The sequence below is a fragment of the Neolamprologus brichardi genome, chromosome 7 (genome assembly GCF_056152115.1).
Source record: "Neolamprologus brichardi isolate AB-2024 chromosome 7, ASM5615211v1, whole genome shotgun sequence".
Taxonomy (NCBI): Eukaryota; Metazoa; Chordata; class Actinopteri; order Cichliformes; family Cichlidae; genus Neolamprologus; species Neolamprologus brichardi.
In genome coordinates this window covers 29,102,494-29,124,577 of record NC_142110.1, presented here as the reverse complement: position 1 = coordinate 29,124,577, position 22,084 = coordinate 29,102,494, and the positions used below count along the sequence as shown (strand labels likewise).

At 40.6% G+C, this 22,084-nt stretch overlaps 1 protein-coding gene across 1 annotated transcript; it reads right to left on the bottom strand.

Annotated features, from left to right (window-relative positions):
* Positions 1-10,688: 10,688 nt before the first annotated feature.
* hsdl2 (hydroxysteroid dehydrogenase like 2) lies at positions 10,689-21,432 on the bottom strand. Its single transcript, XM_006782152.3, has 10 exons — positions 21,302-21,432; positions 19,965-20,128; positions 19,780-19,878; positions 19,558-19,672; positions 16,697-16,800; positions 16,518-16,616; positions 16,175-16,441; positions 11,894-12,043; positions 11,657-11,785; positions 10,689-11,581 (listed from the first exon to the last, which is right to left on the bottom strand). Exons 1-10 carry the CDS (start codon positions 21,316-21,318, stop codon positions 11,466-11,468), a joined length of 1,260 nt encoding a protein of 419 aa, XP_006782215.1. The 5' UTR covers positions 21,319-21,432; the 3' UTR covers positions 10,689-11,465.
* Positions 21,433-22,084: the final 652 nt, after the last annotated feature.

Here is a 22,084-nt window from a genome sequence, read left to right as displayed (position 1 = left end):
CAACATAATATTACCGTATTGTGTGTGTATAACCTCTTTTTAAGTTTTGTGGATATTATACATGGTTATGCTGAGGATATGTCGGCCAATTTCCACTGGAAATGCCTTTTGGTTAAACTGTCAGCAAGGAATTTGCATTTTCACTGTTACGTTTTTATACAACTTTAATGCAAAAAACAGCTGCTTGTTTAAGTGAGACATGTTTCAACAAACTAGTCATATCCCGGCCCTACATTAGCTTGTTTAATGGTTAAGACACTGCAGGTACCACCACTTACTACAGACACCGATGCAAGTTTGTGATAGTCTGTTAATTTAGAAAGAATATACAAACAATATTAACTCACATTATATATGTTAATTACTAATTTGCTTATCGTATAATTTCGGTTACCATTTGCTAACTGGAGCCTAACATTGGCCTTTCATGTTTTTCGATAAATAGCCCACATACCTGTAAAATAAAACACACCCCAGTAAAAGTCCACATATATAAAGGGTCTACACTCTTTCTCACTGGTGTTTTAGCTTTAAAATCTTATTTACCTTCAAGTGTAAAACTCCAGATGGTAGTAGATTTTCCAAAGCGAGAGACAAAAATGGCGGACAGTGCAGCCGATTTTTCCTCCATAACCTTTCCAGGGGGCAGAGCTTGAGGATAAAACACGACTAATTTGTTTCTTTTCAACATGATTTATTCTAAAAGAATGAATATCCTTAAAGAATATGTGGAAATTAAAAGACAAAAATATGTTTAGATGTGAAATTTAAATTAGTCATGCTGGATATATGAAGTAATTCTATGCAAATTCAACAACAACCCTATTGCATTTTTTTCAGTGTGTGCTAATACTGCTTGCTACTCGTACCTACAATCCTTTGCGGTTTTACCCCAGAAATGACGTCACATTTTCAATCTCTATGGTGTAGTTGTAACTCGTTCAGAGTGTTCTTGACTCAGTTAGATGATATTAAAAAAGGTTTCTTAACCACAGAAATAATTCTGTGATCATGCACTTTATTCGTCCTGTGTGGTGTTTCAAATCTTTTGGTGCTGCTAAACTAGCCTTTTTATTCATTCTTTTAAGAATGAGTTTTGCCCACTTTAAAGTCTCATTTGCTTTTATTGACATTCCTTGGACCTCATTCCAGTCGGCAGCTTCGAAATACAGATTCTACACTTGTGTTTGATGTTTTACCTGCTCAATTTGTCATTAAATGACAAATTAGCTTGTTAATTAATTGTCCAGTTACTTTTAAACTGAAAATGGGGAACTATATATGAAAATTACTACCATTGCTCATCAAACCCTTCGAATTAAAACTGAAGGTCTGTTTACCATATCTTAATTGTTTATCTTAAGAATAAAGTAGTTGTGGTAAGCCAATCACATGACCACTTCAAGATGACAAAGCAACAAGTTGATATATACCAGTTTTTAAATTGTGTTGATAGGCCACGTAAAACCAGAGTCATGAAGTTTCATCACGTTTACTGTCTAAGGACAGTGCTAGTGTTGCACACTTGGACAAATGACACTTCCAGGCGTGCATGAGTTCAGAATCGTTCTCTTTACTTGCTCATTTGCAACTGCAAATACAAAACACAAGCACTTCAGTTCAGCGTAGCTGCCCTCTGCAGGCTATCTGTGCAGTAGAACACACAGGACCCTTTTATCCTAGCTGGATTGCCAGTGGGGGGGAGGGGGGGCAGTATCTATTCCAATACTTCCATCTGTGTCCACCCATTACATTAATCCCACACTAACAAGCACTCTCTGCTTATGAGCAAAAAATAAAAAGACAAAACAAAAAACAGCCCTTTCATGTTGGTGGAAAAATGCACCATGTCGACCAATCAAAATGATATGGCAACATGACATTTGGTTATTTAGGAAGAGGGGGAAGATTTAGGAGTGACGGTGAGAGAGAGAGAGAGCAGAAAAAGAGAGAGCGAAATCAAATTTGAAATGTGAGAGATTTGTGATGTTTTGCGTGTTTGGAGTGTGTAGTTATTGTGTTGTCTTGTGCAGTTAGTGTGTAGTGTTGTGGATAGTTTTGTGTTGTGTGTCAGAACAATGAGGCTGATTATCTGATTTTAGATCAATTGTGTTAATACAGTATGTCAAAATGAAAACATGACTGTAAATTCAGACACGTAAGGTTGTGCTGAAAAGAATGATACCAAACAAGGCAAAGTAAATAGTTTTAAAGGTAAAATGTGGAGGGAAAATCAAAATTAGTTAAAAATGGCCAATTATACCGTGGACCCCAGAGGGTTAAACATTTTTTTAAAGTAACGCAATAGTTACTTTTCAAGTAATTAATTACTTTTAGAATCTTGTAACTCAGTTACTAACTCAGTTACTTTTTTGAAGAAGTAACTAGTAACTATAATTAATTACTTTTTATAATTAAGTAACTTGCCCAACACTGAGTTCAAGTCATGGCAAAAAATGTCAGAAAAAGAAAGGACTTTGGATGGACAAACCACTGAGCAGTAGAACGGATTTGAATTCTTATGTGACAGTTCTGTTGCATATACCTCATATACCCAACCATACGATCTTAAGCCAATGTGTGAATGTGGTGACATGGGGATGAAGTCCTGTCATCTGGTGGGTCTTCTGTGTCTGCTTCATATGAGCTGGCTGTAGAGAAACACTTATTTTCTAACTGTGTACTTTTCTGCTGTGGAGTGGGCATTTATTGAGGGGTGTCTTGACTGATGTCTACACTATGAAATGGCATGAGGCATGTTTGGTAGAGCAGAGGTGGGTCATGCTGCACACAATAAAATGCAAAGTGCACTCTACTCTGAGTGGTTCTCTGATTGGACAATCCTCCAATCAAAGTGAACATGTTCGTGACCCAGAGTTCATCTTTTGCTTGACTTAGTTCAAAAGTGAAGAGGTACAACATAAGAATTTAAGAGCTGGTCCATTAAAATGACCCCTCAGTGGTTTTAGGGTATAAATATCAATTTTCTTTTCCTTTTTATGGCACAGATCCCAGAATTTGTTGTATAATAAATAAACCTTTTTTTTTTAAAGTTGTGAAATATTAATAATAATATGTATAGTTGAAAATGCCAGCGGGTCAAAATGATCTTTGCAGCATATTCAAGTGTGAATGATGAAACCTCAGTTAATTCTGAGGTAAGGTCTGCTAAAGTTTATTTCTGAAGCACATTAACCTACATGTAGACTTTTGTGTAGATGTCTGTGTGCCATTTAGACTGCAGATCAATATAAACTGCTTAGTGGGTTTGACTTTGATTACCATGTGTACATATGTTCAAATAATAATCCGGTTAAATCAGAACCACAGTCTGATATAAGTGGACTAAAGAGTGAATGCTAATATACGGACATTGAGGCAGTGCTGTTGCTGTTGTTATTACAGGTGGAGATCTTTATGTCACTATTTCACAGAGAGTCAGCAGCAATCTGCTCGTCCAGATGTGGAGCTGTCAGAAGGGGCGGGATACATCCTTCTGCAGAAAGAATAGATTCAAAGTGGAAAATATCAAAATTATAGAAACTAGCCTCGGTCAATGGAAGGATACACAGGACCATTCCAAGTGGTGTGAGGCTAAAGATCCAAAGAATAACTGGGTGTGTGTTGTTGATGTAAACAGAGCCCCAAGCCAGTACGCTAGGCGTGGAGGTGCACTGTGTATTAATGATAAAAGAATAAAAGATATTTTAAAAGATTTTGCAAAACAAATTGAGGACTGTCAAAACAGGAGCCTCCTGGACATTCTGGATGTCCTGAATCTTCAAAATTACAGTCTAATCCATATCTGAAGTCACGTCTGCTTTGTAACAGCAAACTGCAGGATTATTGTTGTCGTGTAAAAACAGGTTATGTGTGTTTGCCTTGCAAATAAACTTCATATTTAATCATATTTAAAGAGAAGCTAATGACATGTTGAAATGATTCTGTTATAAAAAGTGATTCTTTGATGCACAGCCTGAGCAAAAAGTGAAATCCTCACAGAAATATGCAATCTTTCTGTGTGTCATGTAAATTACATGACGGGTAAGATGGCGCCGCCATTGCGTGCAATAGGTCGGCAGCCTTATGAAATTTCCCCTTGTGGGACTAATAAAGGTATATCAAATCAAATTAACTGTCCGGTTTTTGTTACAGTCAGCACAGATTTGAACCTCATGTATTTCTACTGGAATAATAGATTTCCTGTCTGCAGCATGTGTGTTTGGAGACTCTTCAGAGAAAGGTTTTAGCTTTGAAAAAGTATCAGCCACGGCATTTGAACCCAAATCTGATCGTTTTCAAAACCTAGTTTTTAGTAATCATGCCAAATGTGGAGTTTTTCTGTTTTTGCATATGGAAAATCTTCACTTCACTTAAACTAAGCAATACATCTGTTGATTTGTAGAAGAACATGAATTAGAAGTAATAACATTGGTCTGATCTTTTTTAAATGGTGTGATATCAAATCAAAAGTAGAAACAAAATGTGTCAAACAAAAGATAAGAAAGGAAACGGGACTGGTACTTTGTGGCATACTCACCTTTTTTAGTCCTTTAAACCAGGAAAACTTTACTTTGTGCAAATGAACAGAGAGCTGATGGATGATTAAAAAACAAAGAAATAAAAAAATGAGCAGATCCATTTTCAGGATCATTAATCAACACTTTTTAATCACATTTTGTGAGTGTTTCACAAACTGTAGAACAAGTGCTGAATAAGATGAGAAACACTTTATTGTATTCCTCCCACCATTTTATTTCATTTACACTTTCTTTATCCTATCTTTATCTTTATCCCAGGGCAGGTTTTCAGTTCCAGAACAGCTGTTAGTTTAATGGGGTGCTTTAATATGGTGGGTTCAAAACTCCAGAGTTACAAAGTCTAAAAAAATTTAGTAACAAAAAACCATGAAGCACATAAGATGCACAGGGGACCATACCAGGACCCGAGCGACAACGAAGCAGTGCAGATAACCAGCAACGGAGACGGAGCCACTCAGATGCCGGAAGCCGGGAGCAGACACAGAGCTCCTTGGGAGGGTGGGCAGGAAGCCAGGGTGGAAGTCGGCAGCAGACACGGACGCTTTCTAGCAGCCTTGCAGATGCCCAGTAGTGGAGAAGGACCCTGTCTTGAGGCCAGGTTTGTAAAACAACAACAACCAACTCAGACAGCTCAGCAGACTCTGGCTCAGGATCTGGCAGCAGCACAAGATGCTCAGCCTCAGGTGCATCTGTGTCCGACAGCACAGTATGGTCGGGTTCGAACAACCCAGGACATTCAGGCCCAGGGGCACCTGACTCGGGTACAGGATTAACAAGGTCAGCCAGTTCAGACTGCACAGGATACATTGGCTCAGAGTTAGTCAGTTCTGGTACGAGGTACATAGTCTCAAGTGAGGCCAGCTTGGGCACAGGCAAAACAGTCTCATGGGAAGCCAGGTCAGGGGACTGTCACCATGCAGGACAGGTGTAAGGAAGGCACCAAGCTGAGCAGGCACAGAAGCGTCCACTGGCTGAGAGGACTCTGGGGAGGCCCTGGGCAGACCAGTCTCAGGAGAGGGCCTGGCATCAACCATTCCAAGGAGAGCAACAGGGTGGGGACTGATGTTAACTGTCCTGGGTGTAGGGAGTGCAGGGCCTTGCAGTGTAATGTCCAGTGAGTTTTTCAATGTGATCTCTGTCGGGCCTGGCAACGTTATATCCGTTGGGCCTGGCATTGTGACCTCTGTCGGGCCTGGTAGTGTTATTTCCATCTGGTCTGGTAGTGATAGTTCTGATACACAGGATGGCAGCAATGAGGCTGGAAGGCTAAGCTGGACTGTTTTGTGCTGTTTCATTATTGCAAACAGTCAAAAATTCAGAAATTATGGTCACAAACAAGTGTTATTAAGGAATGAGGACCCTCATACAAACATTTTTATCATGAACTTCATTACCCAGCCCTACTTGTGCATTAAAAATCAGGTCAATATCATATTAAAGTCAGTGAATCTTTAAAATCAACACTCCGGTTAAAGGTTGTTCTTACTTTGCTCAGTCATAAAACTCCAGTTAAAGCCCTGTATATGGTCGCCGTGTGTTCTGGTCAAGTCGCCTTTTCCTCTTTCTCTCCAGCCTTTAATATCCAGCACCCAGACCATGTGATGGCATCAGATCAAAAAACACCTGAAGATAAAGTAGATTTTTTGGGGAAAACTTGTCTTTCCAGCCAGCCATCTGTTGCAGGGTGGAAGACTGCCACTAACTCCCACTTTGAACTAAGACCATAAAGTCTTTACTTTGTGAAAAGTCTGCAGCTTGTATTTTAAAGTGTTTTTCAAAAGTTTTTTCATTTTATTTTTAAATTTCGTTTTCTGCTGTCTTTGTAAATGGCAATGCGAGGGAATCCAAGTTTAGTTAAAAGACCGTGAGAACATTAAGAATTAGTGGATTCCACCATCTGTGGCTCATAATGGCATGAAAAGCTTCAGAGGATCCTTGCACACGGGGGTCAGGCTGCAGTGCTTTTATGTTGGTGGTGTTCAGGAACACCTATGAACACCATCAACATGGACACGGCTCATCACTGGATCATGAAGTTCAGACTCTTATAAATAAAACCACAGTGCAACAATGAGCAGGGACCAAGGCTCAATTAAAATGGACTGAGGCCAAGCGGAAAACTGTCCTCTGGTCTGACCAATCAGAATCACACTCTGTGTTTGGAAATCATGGATGGTGTGTCCTTCAAGCAAGAGGAGACCACCCAGCTTGCTGTAAGCACACAGTTCAAAACAAGTATTTCCTGTAAGTAAGGCAGGGCAGCATTAGTGCTGGACATCTTTAATGCTCCACTGTGAATGCTGATTTCAGGAAGAAAATCCTAAACCACCCTGTAAAAATAGTAGCTCGGAGGTTTTAAACCATTTTGCCTGAACTGAAAACAGGTCTGTCTGGACTGAAACTAATTCCGCTCTTCACTGAAAGCATCGAGGAAACACAGCAAAAACAAATACCTGAGGAGTTGTTAAGTGTTCGTAATAGACCAGGTGTTGGATTCCTGTCAGCTGATAACAAACAGGTGCAGGTGGAAACACCGTGAGTGTTCACACAAACATACCCTGATCTCTTTTTAATGCTTAAACTCTAAATGAGCACAGCTTCATCACACAGTTGATGATGGTAACTAAACATAACACACCCATGGTTTACACATGGACAAGTAAAGTCATATCACAATACTTAATAATTTTTATGAATAGATCTGCACTCAAACGCAATGTTGAAAGGTCAGAATGAGGAATCACTGGCTTATGACAGTAAACATTGTAAACTATGGTTAGGGTTACCATGGGGTTATCAGGTAATTAGACAGATGTGTGCAGAAGTCAGATTGATTCATAGACCGCTACCACATAAACTTGATCTCTCTCATTTGTCTGTAAGCAAGGTACAAACAAAACAGCTTAGATACGTAAAAAAGCATCTTGAATCATCTTATTATATACTGTTGAAATGATTTTTTAAAAATGATTAGTAATGGTACTTTTAAAAAAAGTGCATAGAGTGGTGGGGCTGAATCCTCGGTAGGTGAGCAGATTGAAACTCTGTGGGCTCTTTGTAAACATGAACAGAAATCATGGAGTCTTATATAGCACAGTCTTCTTAATGTAAAGACAATAGCAAAAGGTGCTGATGAAACCCCATCCATCCAGTCATTGCCACCCCAGGACATGGAGGCAGCAGGGAGCTTTCAGCTCTTCCACCTGCTCTTTGCTAGATTTCTTTGGCAGTGCCATCATAGTATTGTTCAGGCTCACTAGTGCTTGCGTCCTTTCACTAAGGCTTTCTGTTTTGCTTCAGAACCAGCCTGCAAATTCACCTTCAAATCCTTCAGCTCCGACCCTTTTGGACCTCTGGGCCAATAAACCTTGTGGACTGTTTACTGAATTGTCCCCCAGATCTGAGGCTTAACCTTAACAGGAATGCAAGGCCTTGAGCTCCTGACAGTGTCGAGTAACATTCATTTAGTAAGGGCTCAAAGAGAACATTTTTAGCCTATTTTTAAGCTGTTATTTATTTGTACATGCAGGAGAGATCCTCGTGACAGTTTCAGGGCTAAAAACACATTTAGGCTCCGTTAAAATCTGCAACCCACTCCAGGTGTCACAGTCTATTTTTTTTTTTTTTTTGAGAACTGCACCAATATGATTTCTATAACACAGAGGAACAGAAGCGAACATTGGTACCCTCGATGTTTGATCTGTTTTCTGACAAGTCAGTGGAGAAAACTTTAACAAGTGCATTCTGGGTAAACTTGTTTTAATTCCTTGAGTTAACAGAATCTCAAACTTAACATTTTGTATTCAAAATATTTACTTATTTAGAGGGAATCGGGGCTAGAAGGTGAGCTGCATCAAAATGTAAGTAAACAGGAGATTGTGATGGGAAGGACCACGCAAGCAGTGTTTCCAGATGAGTGCTTGTTTATTTATAATGTGTTTCAACCAGTTTGCTTTAGCAGCTTTCCAGCTGTACTCCAGTTCAGCTCCACACACAGCTCTGTTCACCAACTCTTTCCCTTCGAGCAGCTACTGAAATCAGGAAGGTGTGGTTAGCATCATGGATGTCAGCTGTGTCAGCCAACCTTACTGGGCACTGTCCCCTGAAAAAGCCGCTCCACTCCTCCACCACCGAGGTCTATGTTCTGACTTGTTTTAACAGGCCATCTATCCCACATCTGAAAGTATAATAGGGTAACAGCTGATTGTACAATGTATGTGTGCCATTATCTATGCTGAACCAGACATTCCAGCAATAGCTGGTGTCTTCCTTATATGAGAAACACTGAGTGACAAGCAGATACAAAAGGGCTGACCTGTCACAATAAAACAGTCCCAGGTCAGTGCCACATATGCAGATGATACGCAGTTATATTTCCACCAGAAGGCAGAGAATACAAATGTAAATTAAATAACAGGAAGGCCTTACCAACATAAATATTAAGAGTATTCATGATATCAAGAACTACAGTATTGATAACTGACATTTGTTAAGTGATACAATTTAATGCACCCTTTTCTAAATAGAAGTAGTTTTTGGTTTCCTGGCAAGTAAAAAAAAAAAAAAGGCAGACAGTAATAATGAGCTAGTTCTCACCTGCTGCTGCAGAAGCTCAGAGGCTGCCCAGGGTGCACTGGTCACTCCGTCTCACACCACACAAAACTGACTGTTAGCCAGTTGAGTATTTTTATGGACACCAGCAGGGTTGTGGCTTTCAAAATAAACATTTGTGTTTGTGCTAAACAAACAGAAACTCCTCAGGCACGGCAACAGAAGTGGAAAAACCTGCTTACACCGTGTGTGTGCGTTTATATTTACAAAAATAAATAAATTCCCCACTGCGGGCAGTCTTTATCCTTCACTCTCAGGTCCTCCACCAGAGGCCTGGGAGCTTGAGGGTCCTGCTGTTCCTAGGACTGCGCTCTTCTGGACAGAGATCTCTGATGTTGTTCCTGGGATCTGCAGGAGCCAGTTGTCCAGCCTGGGGGCCACTGCGCTGAGTGCTCCGACAGGGACCACTGATGCCCTCACCCTCCTCTCAGCCCTTGGTATTTCTGGGTTTGCTTCTCTTGCTCCTTGTTCCTGATGTTGCTATCACTCTGTAGCAACATGTTTTTCTTGTCCTTACTTGAATAAAAGTGCTAAAGACAACACAGTTAGATAGCCATAACAACATATATTTGCATCAACAAGGTGATTCCCAAAATGCCTTCAGCCTAAGCCTATCTTTGCATGCCGTGCTGTCCTTAAAAATGTTAAGGAGCCTGGACAAGTGGAGGACAGAAAAAGTATGAGGCCTAAAAAAACTGCAGTGGACAAACAGTATGTGAAAGTTATGGAATTGGAAAAACAAAAACCTGACACTGCATCTGGACGTTCTGCTGATTGTTTGCTGTTCACTAAAATCTCATCAGAAATGGTGTCAGAATGGTGGCTGTCAAGAAGACATTAAGGGCTGGAAAAAGGGCAAAAAGGCTGAGGTAGTCAGACAAGAACCTGCAGCTGTCTGATGGATTTATGACTGCAAATTTGAAAATTGTGGATTAAATTGTTGTCAGTATGTAAGGAGGAGATCAGAAGAGAGGTCCAGCAGCCATCTGTAAAACACTAATAATTGAAGCAGAAAAAAAGCCTCTAAAATTAAGATGACCTATCAAACATTTGTGGACAGGCTATTGCATCAGTCTTACCTATCAAACATTTGTGGACAGGCTATTGCATCAGTCTTACCTATCAAACATTTGTTTACAGATGTTCTGTAAAGTCAAGATTTTAGTTTTTGGGTTTTACACTACGGGGCCACCGTACAGAGCTCACAGGAAATTTAAATCATTAAAGTTTCACTGAAGCCTTCCTGCATGCACACTGGCAGCGTCTCAGTTTAAAGTCAGAGACAATCAGGGCGCCTTCAGAGCAGCAGCGCCCCCTGGTGTTCCCGATTTGTATGAATAAAAATGTGTGCATTTTAACTTCGGTTTTGCATTTTAAAGCTGATGTACTCAGGGATCTTTGAGTTTTTTGTTAGTGTGTAATTAAAATTAGTTTCTGTTTTTAGCACCATGAAGAAATTAACCTGATTTAATTTCAGACAAGACAGAATAAGGTAGAAAGGAAAGTGGGAACAAATTAGAGAACAGACATGCAGGATTAGGGTTGTACTTAAACCCAACATGGGCCATCTGCTCAACCAGGTAAGCAGATCCCAAACTGATTTATTAGCAGTAAATCAAAACTGGAAATGAATCTAAATAAAATAGTAAATAGTATCAAAGCTACTCATGCTTTTACAGATTCACATAAGACCTTATTCAGGATTAAACAAGGTCAAACCAAAGACACACATCCATCAATTAATGCTGAAGGAAACTTTTAGTTGGCCCATTAATAATCAGCAACTTACACCCATCTGTATTTATTTCATTTTTTGCAATTAAAATCTGATCATCTGTTAGTGTTTATAACTACTGATATGAAAACAGAAAACACATTTCACTTCAAAACGTGAAAGACACAGAACTATTAAAAATAGTCAGTACTGCGTTAATCCCCTGCATGCACTCCAGCAACAGTAATACTGCAGCAGTACTGGTGTCTGATATCTGGCTGTACTTTCCTGCTGCTGTCATAACAGCTGTTATCGAGGGGAATAGATCAAATCAGTCTCTGTATCAGGCTGTAAACACGTTTATTTCTGCTGTAAAGCTGGGCATTTTAACGTGGGGCTGAGTCACTGCTAGAGACTATAGTGGACATTGGTTTCTGATTGGCTGTCTGAACTCAGCTGAAGGAAGGTATTGTACACACCCTGGATGTTATTAAGGTTGCTTTATTGAGGTGTTAATGTGTTTTTATTATTAAGGCAACATGTACAGGAACAAAGAGCAAGAGGGTGGGGCCTGTATACATGTGGGTGGGGCTTCAGTTTCACAGTTTGGCCTTGTTCATGCGATTCATGAGTTTCTCCAACTTGATCGCCAGCGTCATGTCTCCTTTGATCTTCAGCTTCCCTGACATAAATGCCATCGTGGGCTTCAGTTTCCCTGAAATAACAAAACAGCAGCTTCACTAATGTTTCCTATAGTCATATTTTTTTTATTGCCATGGTGACAGGTTACCTGAAAACATCTTGCTGAAGTCACTGGAGTCCATTTTCATGACAACGTCAGCTTTGGCGGGGGGCTCGCCCTGCCCCACACTGCCCGAGCCAGTCTTCAAGTCCAGAAACCAAACGCCAGTGTGCTCTCCTTATATGGACATAAACAAGTGTTGAAGACACGCCCATTGAATCTCCTTATATGGACATAAATGTTAAAGACACACCCACTGGACTTGCCCCTTTAATTCCTTGTTACCTGACAGGTCAAACTGATAGATGCCCTGAATAGACTTGACAACGTCTTCATTAATGACTCCTTTGATGACATCAAACGTGGTTTCCACTGGGCCTCCAGAGGTGGGCGTGGCTGATGATGAGGATGGTGGTTTAAAGGCTGGCGTTGCCCCTAGGAAAAAATAAGAAGGTGTTAAAAATGGTAAAGACCCCGGGGCTGCTGGGATGTCAAAGTCAAAGCCAACGTCTTTATTTTTTTTAGTTTTAGTCTTTTCACCAGGTGACTGGCTAAAAGAGCTCCATGGTAATAAACTTAATGTTCCCATTTATTCTTGATAATTTCACAGTGACTGAAAGTATTTCTCCTAACACAAATTATTGCACTGCATTTTATTTAGATTTGAATTTGTTGAATTCCTTTGTTTTTCCTATTTAACGGAGTCCCTTCATAATTCGCTTTTTTACTTTATTGATCTATTTCTTAGACAGGACAGTTGTTCTATTCGTTACAGTGGCTGTGTCCCAATTAAGAGACCGTACGCTTGAAGTACGCATTTTAAGTGCGATTACGTCACCGCCACACGACGACGGCTGTCCCAATTCGAAGTGTACTTCAAATGCGCCGTCGATTTCCCCAAATATCAAGTGTGGTCTGGTAGACGCTTCGTGGTCCCATATATCCCACAATTCATAGCGCGGCGGTGGGTGTGGATAATTTTGCCGCAAGATACGGCAGAAGGGAGCTGCCGAAGAGTGAACTGTCAAAAGTAAGTACTGAACATGATGTCACTTAATTATGTGCGAATGTTTAATAATGAAGAACATTAAAACATTGCTGTTGACCACATGTCTGCAAAGTTATGTGACTTTAGTGATGTTTGTACTTTCAGCGTTAACTTGGTTTTAAAGCCTCTACTTCAAAATATATATATATATAGTTGGCCTTGATCTTACAGAGAATGTGATGATTTCATAGATAATTAAAGTCAGTCATATATCCACAAACACAACAGGCTGAAAGTCAGTGATGCTGCTCGGTTTGCAGTCCTGAATATCACGGCACAAGCAGGATTCACTGCACTGTTAATGTTAGCTATGTTATATTGCCGCCTCTGTTCGGTGATGTTGAGCCAAACGGACTTTAACGTGTGTTTGAACGAGCTGACGGTTCACTCGTTAAGCTGAAAGAAAGATGCTTTAATCACAGGAGTCACACATGTGTCCACTGTACCATCTGGGAACTCTTCTCGTTTAGCACTCGTAATAACACAAACACTAAATCCTCCTCCTCTTGTGTTGTTTTGTAGCAGTGTATACACCTGAGACTGTCACCTGTCTGTCTGTCCTGCACTCTCTCTCTGTTTCTTTCTCTCTGATTGTGTAATAAAAGTATGAACATGTATTTATAAGTTACACTTGTGTTTGAATCCTGCAGCTTATCACACATTTGATTTCCATGTGTGACGACTGCAAGTGTCCAGAGTGAGGACAGACTGAGGGACCCACTGCTGCACATCACCTGTGAGGCTTTGCACCCCTGATGATCCACCAGGACAAACTCAGCAGTGTGTGAGGAAGAGGAGGAGGAAGAGCCAGCAGCGGCTGACAGATGGAGAGAATAGACAGGCTGTTCCCTGTTTGTGAAGGACTGCTAGGAAAGTTTAACATAACTAATTGTCTGTCCTGAATCAGTCTTATTAGGTAATGTTCAAATAATTTTATCATCCCAGTGTTTTCAGTGTGGGAGAAAGTACTCAGGGCCTTCAAGTTACACACTATGAAAGGCAGAAACAAGTTTAATGTTCAGAAACCTAAAGTATGTATCAGCAGCAGAATGGAGCTAAAAATAAATGTTTGTTTCAGTTCTATGAAGCTTTGAGTATTTTGGATTAGTAGCACTGCTGTGTTTGTTGCATCATATCGCTGTAATTGTTTATATGCTTTATATATTCTGAGGTAAGTTGATCTATAGTGTTACATCATATTCTATAAGGATGTTATGTGTTTGTATACTTTCTGCCCAGTTTGACCCATTTAGCAGAAGTCAGCCTGTTTAAGGCTCTGATATCTATTCTGTATGACTTAAAGCAGTTATGACATGGTCTGATTTTCTCCCCCAATAAATGAATATTTAATATATCAGTCTACTCTTCATTCTATCAGAAACAGTTATCACAACTCGTACATTTTGATTTTTACACATATATGTAAGCATTGAGCCAAATTTAGTAATGCCAACAACTATAATAAGAACAATATTTGTCTCTTATATATAATACATCTATATATACACTGTCAAAGATACTTGTCTTTGAGTGAAGATTTAAGGTGATAGGAAATATAAATAACTGCAACTTGAATCTTTGACACAGAGTTCAAGCTCACTGCTGTAATATATCCTGTAAAATAGTTATCTATCTATCATAATAATAATAATCTGACAATACATATAATATTGGCCATATTATATTTACTAGCTAGATATGGCACGATACCACTTTTTTATGTCCGATACCGATATCATACATTTGAATATCTGCCGATACTGATATGAATCCGATATAGTGTGTTTTTTAATATCTTGCTGCATTTTGTATAAGTTCATACTCAAGTTTAAATAAACAACAACACTAAAGCTATTCTGTTATACCTGTATGCAAAAAATATACTGCACCCAAAATATTTCATAGTTCAGCAACACTGATCAATCTAATAAACTTAAACCTACTCCATCCTCCCTTTTCTGGTATTTTAAAGAGTACTTAGCAGAAATATTAAGCAACCTAACTAATAGGGTTGCAAACTCCCAGCAAAAAATAAAAAAAATAAAAAATAGGGAACCACCCCCCAACCTCCACCCCATGATGCTTAATCGACGTAATCAACTTTAATTTGATGCAGTGTGGAGAAAAAAAATGCACGGAAATAAATTATTTTTTGAGAATAATTAAATAGATTCAACATCTTTCTTCAACAGATTTGCAGACTGCACAGATGGTATCTTCCCAAAGGAAAAAGTACTACAGCTTACTAGGATATATTAGACTTAATAGTTACTATATACAGTAATGGACTTCTATACATTTTACATCAGATTAAAACTTTGGGTGTAAGATTCAGATAATTATTTATTAAAAGCTCGACATTTTAAATGAGAATAAGAAAGAAAAGTATGTCTTTGTGCCCCCTTTTCCCTGTTCATGCCCCATCGGCCCCCCTGGCTAAACTTTGCTAGATCCGCCCCTGCACAGTTACCAGCCGTCAGCTGCGTAGAAAACGATCCTGGTGTAGAAAGTAATATTAAATAAATTCTAACAACAGATTATCAAGCTTAAACGTGCTGCTGTTGTTCAGCTGCTGGTTTTCTCTTTCTGGTGCAAAGTGGGCCAAAAACAAAGAAGAGAGAGAGTCGCGACAGAAAAGCCGATCAGCTGATCATTGATCAGTTTCACGATTGAAGTAGCAGCAGGAGAGAGAGCGAGAGAGAAGAGGCAGTCGCTCCATATATCGTTGTTAAGCTTAGCGTGGGAATGCTTTACAAACATTCAGAGATGAACTTACACACTTGCTTTACTTCTCTCTGGGATCACTTTCTTGGAGATGAAATACCGGTTTGGTAGCAAGACTACAAATGCTGAACCAGACAACAGATCTCGCACGCCACAGCCGCTCTATCACGTGACGCATACTGCTCCAACGCTCTACGGTTATGAGCCAAGTTACGCCGTGTCGCAAGTTTTGTGAGGTGCTTTTTTGATATTTAATGAATCGGATTACATTTACACATTACATTTACATCCGATCCAGTAATTTAGGTCAGTATCGGGCCGATACCGATACTTAATATCGGATCGGTACATCTCTAATATTTACATTACCAAAGTGAGATGACTTTAGTCTCATGAACAACATCAGCTAATTGTTATTTACTAACTACTCTTTAAATTACTTCAGTACAGAAATGAAGCCCAACAATCATGTTTTACAGTCCCGTGGTCTCAGCCTCAGATACTCAACTAATCAAAGTGATGTCATGACAAAAATGAATGACCAACAAAACATTTTTCTCCTTCATTTCTGTCACACAAAGCTGTATGAAACGTTTCTCGCGGTTAGTATCATGGTTGCTAGGCAACCTGAACAGCGCGACGAAGGCTAGACCATCCCATTTCACAAGCCTCCGCACTTCTCATACTTATAGTATGCACCGTACGTAGTACGTGTAGTGTGCGTACTTCAAGCGTGCGGTCTCTTAATTGGGACACAGGCAGTGCCTGGCAGGCAGCAGTGTGTTTGTTTGTACCGTGCTGCTCCATCTTCTCCACCAGTGACTCTGGAGTCTCATCCAGGAAGAAGTCTGGCAGCAGAGGGTGACCCGGCTGGACAGCGTACTGGTCGAAGTCTTTGACGCCCTGCTCTCTGAGGAACTCCTCATCCACCAGGAAGTGACCCGTGTAATCTTTTGGACGGGACAGGATGGCGTAGGCAGCGTCCGCTATGATGTCGGCTTTCCGACACTGTTTACTGACACCCTCTCCCCCCAGCATGTCCATAGCTGCTGTCTGAATCGCTATGGGAACAACACAGAGCAGGGTTAATATTACAGAATAAGTTTTAGCATTGTTAGCATGCTAACAGCTGCTCACCCGTCCTCGGCCAGAGGGCGTTGACGGCAATTTGACCTCTGAACTCTTCAGCCATTCCCAGTACGCACATGGACATGCCATACTTCGCCATTGTGTAGGCTTAAAAAAAAACAAATCAGACATGTGAAGGTTGTACAGATGCATGATGGGACACAGGGCCAGATAATTGCTATAGTTACCAGTGTGGTTCTTGAACCAGACGGGGTTCAGGTTGAGAGGCGGCGACAGGTTCAGGATGTGAGGATTCCGACTCTTCAGCAGGTGAGGGATGACCAGCTTAGACCTGAAACACAGACGCCCATCAAACACGTGTGACCACATACATGTTACTGTCCACATGTATTCCAGTAACACAAGTGTTTTCCTAAGTGTCTTGTTTTCTAATCATTGAAAGACAAAGCTGTATCTGATTACATGAATACACTACACTCTGCTCCAGTTCATACTGCCCTTTGCTGGTGTTGTCATGCTTTGTCCCACAACACAGATCTCACACAGTATCAGTTTAAAAGGAGGAGCATCTTTTTTTCCCCTCACAGGACTGTCAACCTTACACAAATTACTTTAAGTTTAAATGTTAAAGTCACTTTCATGAGTGATGCTGATGCTGAGGGGAGGCAGGAGGAAGTGACACGCAGCTGACAGGGCGACACGTTCACCCTCTGAAACCCAAAACACACAAAGCGCTCATCAGCCCACATGACCAGTTTATTCCCAACTCCCAGGATGAAGGCACGTTTACATGTTCACAGCGATGCATGAGTTCTCTTTACTGTGAACAGATGTGGGCGAATATCAGCTGAGCAGTAAGATTAACTCATAACATCTGCCCTGAGTTTCCTTTTACAGCTGTACTCATACCAACTGTCCATCGCGGCCTCACAGCCAGCTTTTCACTGATAGATATGAGAAAGTTTCGCCTGAAATAATGATGTGTACAGAATAAATGGCTAAAAATCGAGTTGTCACCGATCACTCTGACCATCATCCATCAGCTCACCCTGATCTGAAATGACTTAATAATCTAAAACTGGACTAAATGCAGTTTAAATAGTTTTTGCACTATGAGCTGTTTAGACACTGTTCCAAGTTCAAATATGATGCAGTCATTAAATGCTGCAGGGCAAAATTTTAAATGTTCAACAGAGTCTAAAAATATTAAGTTTGACTCTAGAAGTCACCAAAGTATCCGTTTTTATCTGAGTCCTATACGCAGTCACTCTTTTTTTATTTGGGCTCTTCAGCCTGTATTTTGACAGGCTAGACGAGAGAGCACGCAGGAGTAAACACACAAACACAGCAAATAGCTTGAGCCCAACTCCAACCAAGGCCTCTGAATTAGTCTCAGGGCAAAGGTGTAACCTTCTCAGCCTGCTGAGGAGTACTGGCAGCACTGGAAGGTTTTCAGCACGTATCGTGTTCTGGTTTTTCCAGTCTCATGAAACTGAGGACACGTGGCTCCTTAACTCCTCCTTAACTTGACTCACAAAATGCAAACCGTCCATCTCCTCAACTCCAATACTAAGTAATGACACCCAAATCACAGCACATCGTGTTTTGACGCACACAGAGAGCAGTGTACTGATAGTGTGGTAGATTGCAAGCGCGACTGGTGTTTAGACCAAACCTGTTTAATGAGTGCTTCCATCATGCTCCGCTCATACCAGCGGCTCGTGAAGTTATCAAGCAGGAGTGTTTATGGAGAGCTAGATTATGATGTTATAGAAAGACTGCTGTAGCACCCATTCATGCTCATTGAGTGCCACCTAGTGTCATTTCAACTTTACTGCAGGACCATCCTAGGACAGAGGGTTAAAGAAGCTTAAACAGACATGCACCTCTTACTTGTGACTTCTCTACCTTCAACTTGGAGGGAAACATGATGTGAAGGCAGTGTTTGAAAGCAGAAACTATAAGGAGACGTTTTGGTGCTCAGAGAATTTGACTTTTAACCACACTATATGGAAATTTAAAGAAACAGCAACAGATGTCTTATTTCAGTGATCCAGTGAAACCTTTCCCTGCTCCATGTCTACGATTTCTATAAGTGACGAAAAAGTCCTTCCATCCGTCAGTTATCCTAAAGGGTGAAACACACATTACTAATGTAAACTGAAGTCAAGTGAACACTGAACTCACTTTGATAAGTTCATTTTTCATGATCTGAACAATTTCTATAAATCATGCAAATTGGTTATTACAGCAGTGCAACGTTTAACAACCTGCTGGTGGAAAATTAAAGGACACCAGCAGCATTTCCACGATGCGCTCCACTCACTCAGGTTTCTGAACAGCCTGATGAGATGGTGTCAGCTCGTCTCCTAAAGTGTGGTCTTCCTCCTCTGCTATGAGCTGATAAAACATGTGGCTCCTTTATTCCCGCTAAAAGCACTGAAACTTGTTTCTTTGATATTTAGTGCACTTCAGCTCAGCTCACGGTGCAGGGGTTTACAAATATACTTGGCAAACAAAAGGTTGCAGGACAAAAACACCACCTGGAGGGTTGTGTCACTCCGTCAGTTTCAAAACTTTGTTGGTGAAACCGTTTGATGACCTTTATGTTTACTTTGGTGGTACGCGTTCTCATGAGGTGTAGTGTGTGTGTTTGGGAGTCACACCGTTTTGGTTTAAAGCTACAAGAAATGTAACTATGCTGTTGTGCTCACATCATCATCAGGTCACATGGAAACATCTTTTTTTGATCCACTGGATTAAAAATGCAGACTCTACTCTTTATTTGCCCGTTGTCATGGTGAATCAGTGATGACAGCTTTCTTTTATCAACTCAGAGCTGAGTGATTAACCCTGATCAGCCTTTCTGGCACTCAAACAGTCACCTGTAACTCCTCACTGTAAACATACTTCCTGTATGTGAACTCACAGTTTACAGGAGACAAGCTGGTTACCTGCTCTACCTGTTCTCACCTGTCACAGACCTGGAACTACCAATCGTGTCTGCGTGTGATGGATGAGTTGCTGTAGCTTTAAGCGTCTTAGCTCACTTCCTGTTTAAAAAACAAACGCAGGTATGTGCTCATACGTCAGGTAAGTTCCTCTCAGGTTGATTCCCAGCATCAGGTCGACCTTTTTCATCTGCGTCTCCAGAGTTCCCGTCAGACTGATGGCACTTGCATTGTTCACCAAGATGTCGATACCTGCCAATCAGACAAGAACTGATGATGTCACTGATAAGGTGGTGTGTTGCCAGGATAGAATTTACTTCCTGTTCTGATTAAAGGTGATTTTGAAAAAGTGTCTTTACCTCCAAATGCGTCAACAGCTTTCTGAACAGCATCTCCGATCTGCTGCTCATCACGAATGTCCACCACGCATGGCAATGCCTTTCCGCCCGCTGCCTCCACTGCAACATGCACGCACACACACACACAAAACGTAAGTTCAGGGACAAAGGTTGCTTGTTACCTTATTGACCCGTCAGCGCCTCACCCTCCTGTGCTGCGGTGTAGATGGTCCCGGGCAGTTTGGGGTGGGGCTCAGCAGTTTTGGCAGCAATCACGATGTTGGCACCATCTCTGGCAGCTTTCAGAGCTATGGCCTTCCCGATTCCTCGACTCGCTCCGGTGATGAAGAGCGTGCAGCCAGCTAGCTTCCTGCAGCATGAAGAAAGTTAACCTACATGCCAACACCTCCCTTTTCCACTCAGTAAAAATAAGACAGAAGAAAATTAAAAGAACCTAATTAATCCACCCTACATTTTTTATTTTAAGTTAATTAAATGTTTAATATTGTTAAAATAGGAAACAAAGGAATGTGTTCATTTCTTTAAAAAAATCAAAAGAAATTTCATTGAGTTGACAGGTGGTGGTTTGTAGGGGCCATATTCGAAATTAAATTAATGAAATGTATATATTTGACACACACAGGACTCTGAATTGTTTGTAAATTCCAAATATGCAAGTTTTTGTTTGTTTTTAATAGTAACAAAACCTACACAGCAACAAGGAGGGAGTGTTTAATTAGCCCGGGAGCTAACAGACAGAGGTAGTTACATGGTAGCTGCTGCTGCTGCTACAAACTCCTACATCTGACGCTTTGAACGCTACAACTCAAAGGTCAAAGGGCAGACAGAGTACAGCCAAATTGCGAATTATTTATGAAAGACACAGACACAGTTATAACAGTTAGTTCGGCTCCACTATGGTCGAATACGTTTATTTATATTAAAATGGCCACTTGTTAGTGGGTTGATTCCTTTGGAGTGTCGAGTGGATGCCGATGCAGCTAATTAAATGTTTAAGCTGAATTCAGACTGATCACCTGTGACCAGACGCTGCAGATAAGATCCTGTAATTTAAAGCAATGCCACCAGCTCAGTTCCTCTCCCGTGAGGTACCAGTTTAAAACTGTTTACATACACTACAGTTCTACAGCTTTTCTCTGCTCTGAACTCTAAATCAGGTGGTTAATAAATGCAGACCATACACGTTTCTGAACAGAAACAGCCTGTTTGCATGCAAGGGCAGAATCTCATCGTGAATAAGCAGTTGCCACCAGATTCAATACAATAATCTTGGACTTCATAATGCCTTGCTCAAAAAGACAGACGACAAGAGAAGAAGAACAAAGTACCGCAGATTTACACAAAGGAACTCTTCATCATTAATTCGGCTGCGTTAAAACCCTCAAATCGAAACATTTTATTCATTTAAAACCTCCGCTTGTTCCAGGGCTGCGTAGCATTCCGTGACGACACTTCGGGCGAACCGCGGACTTTCACAGCAAACTTTTCGAATGGACTTCTGCGTGCAGGAGAAGGCACTCACCCTGTGTTCTGGAGCATGGTGGGGCTCAGGTGAGTTGAAATGTAGAGGAAGCGATCACAGTTTGTGCACAAATTGGCTGCGGGTCGTCTTCTTCACCTTTCACCCAATTCAAGCGCCCCACGCCACAGCCGGAAGTCATACATAACTTCCGGTCCGCATACCGACGAGATGCATCAATATTACTATAATTTTTTTTTATTGCTTAGAGTTTGCTCAAAATTCATTCACTTGTGTAAAATACTGCATTTTGTTCAGTTCAATTGTTTTCATATATAGTACAAAATCCCAACGGTGGCAGTCTAAGGTAAACCCGACACTAACACATGTATGCAACCAAAAACCATTTTTTTGACTGTTTCTTATAGATTTCCCTGTCACTGAAACAGTCAAAAATATATATATATTTTTAATTCCATCTTGTCAGGTTTGCTAGCAGAACTCACGTTTTTAGTTTAATTAAGCGTGCAATGTCTCTTTTTAAACTGAAATTTGGTATCCTATACTTGAGTCAAAAAACCATAACCAATAATTATTTCTTACATTAATGTAATATTTCTAGAAAATGAAATAAATTGAGGGGGTCAGTAGGAGTGGGAGGGTACCGTAGGTTTGGCGATATGAGGAGCTCAGATGATCCCCAACAGGTTTGTTTTGTTCATAGGGAAAGGTAAAGAATCTCAGAAAAATTGTGCATAGTATTGAAAATCAAATATTGATTTTTGTCATTGCTGTTGTGCTTTTTATAATGTCAACTCCTCATGTTTTGCAAAAAAACAAAAAGAA

What these genes read in the sequence shown, in the direction of transcription:
- hsdl2 (XM_006782152.3), bottom strand. An exon ending in AGCTGTTGACGCATTTGGAG is followed by an intron (nt 19,673 to 19,779) that starts GTAAAGACACTT and finishes TCTGATTGGCAG; the next exon opens with GTATCGACATCTTGGTGAAC. An exon ending in CGCCCTCTGGCCGAGGACGG is followed by an intron (nt 16,442 to 16,517) that starts GTGAGCAGCTGT and finishes TTGTTCCCATAG; the next exon opens with CGATTCAGACAGCAGCTATG.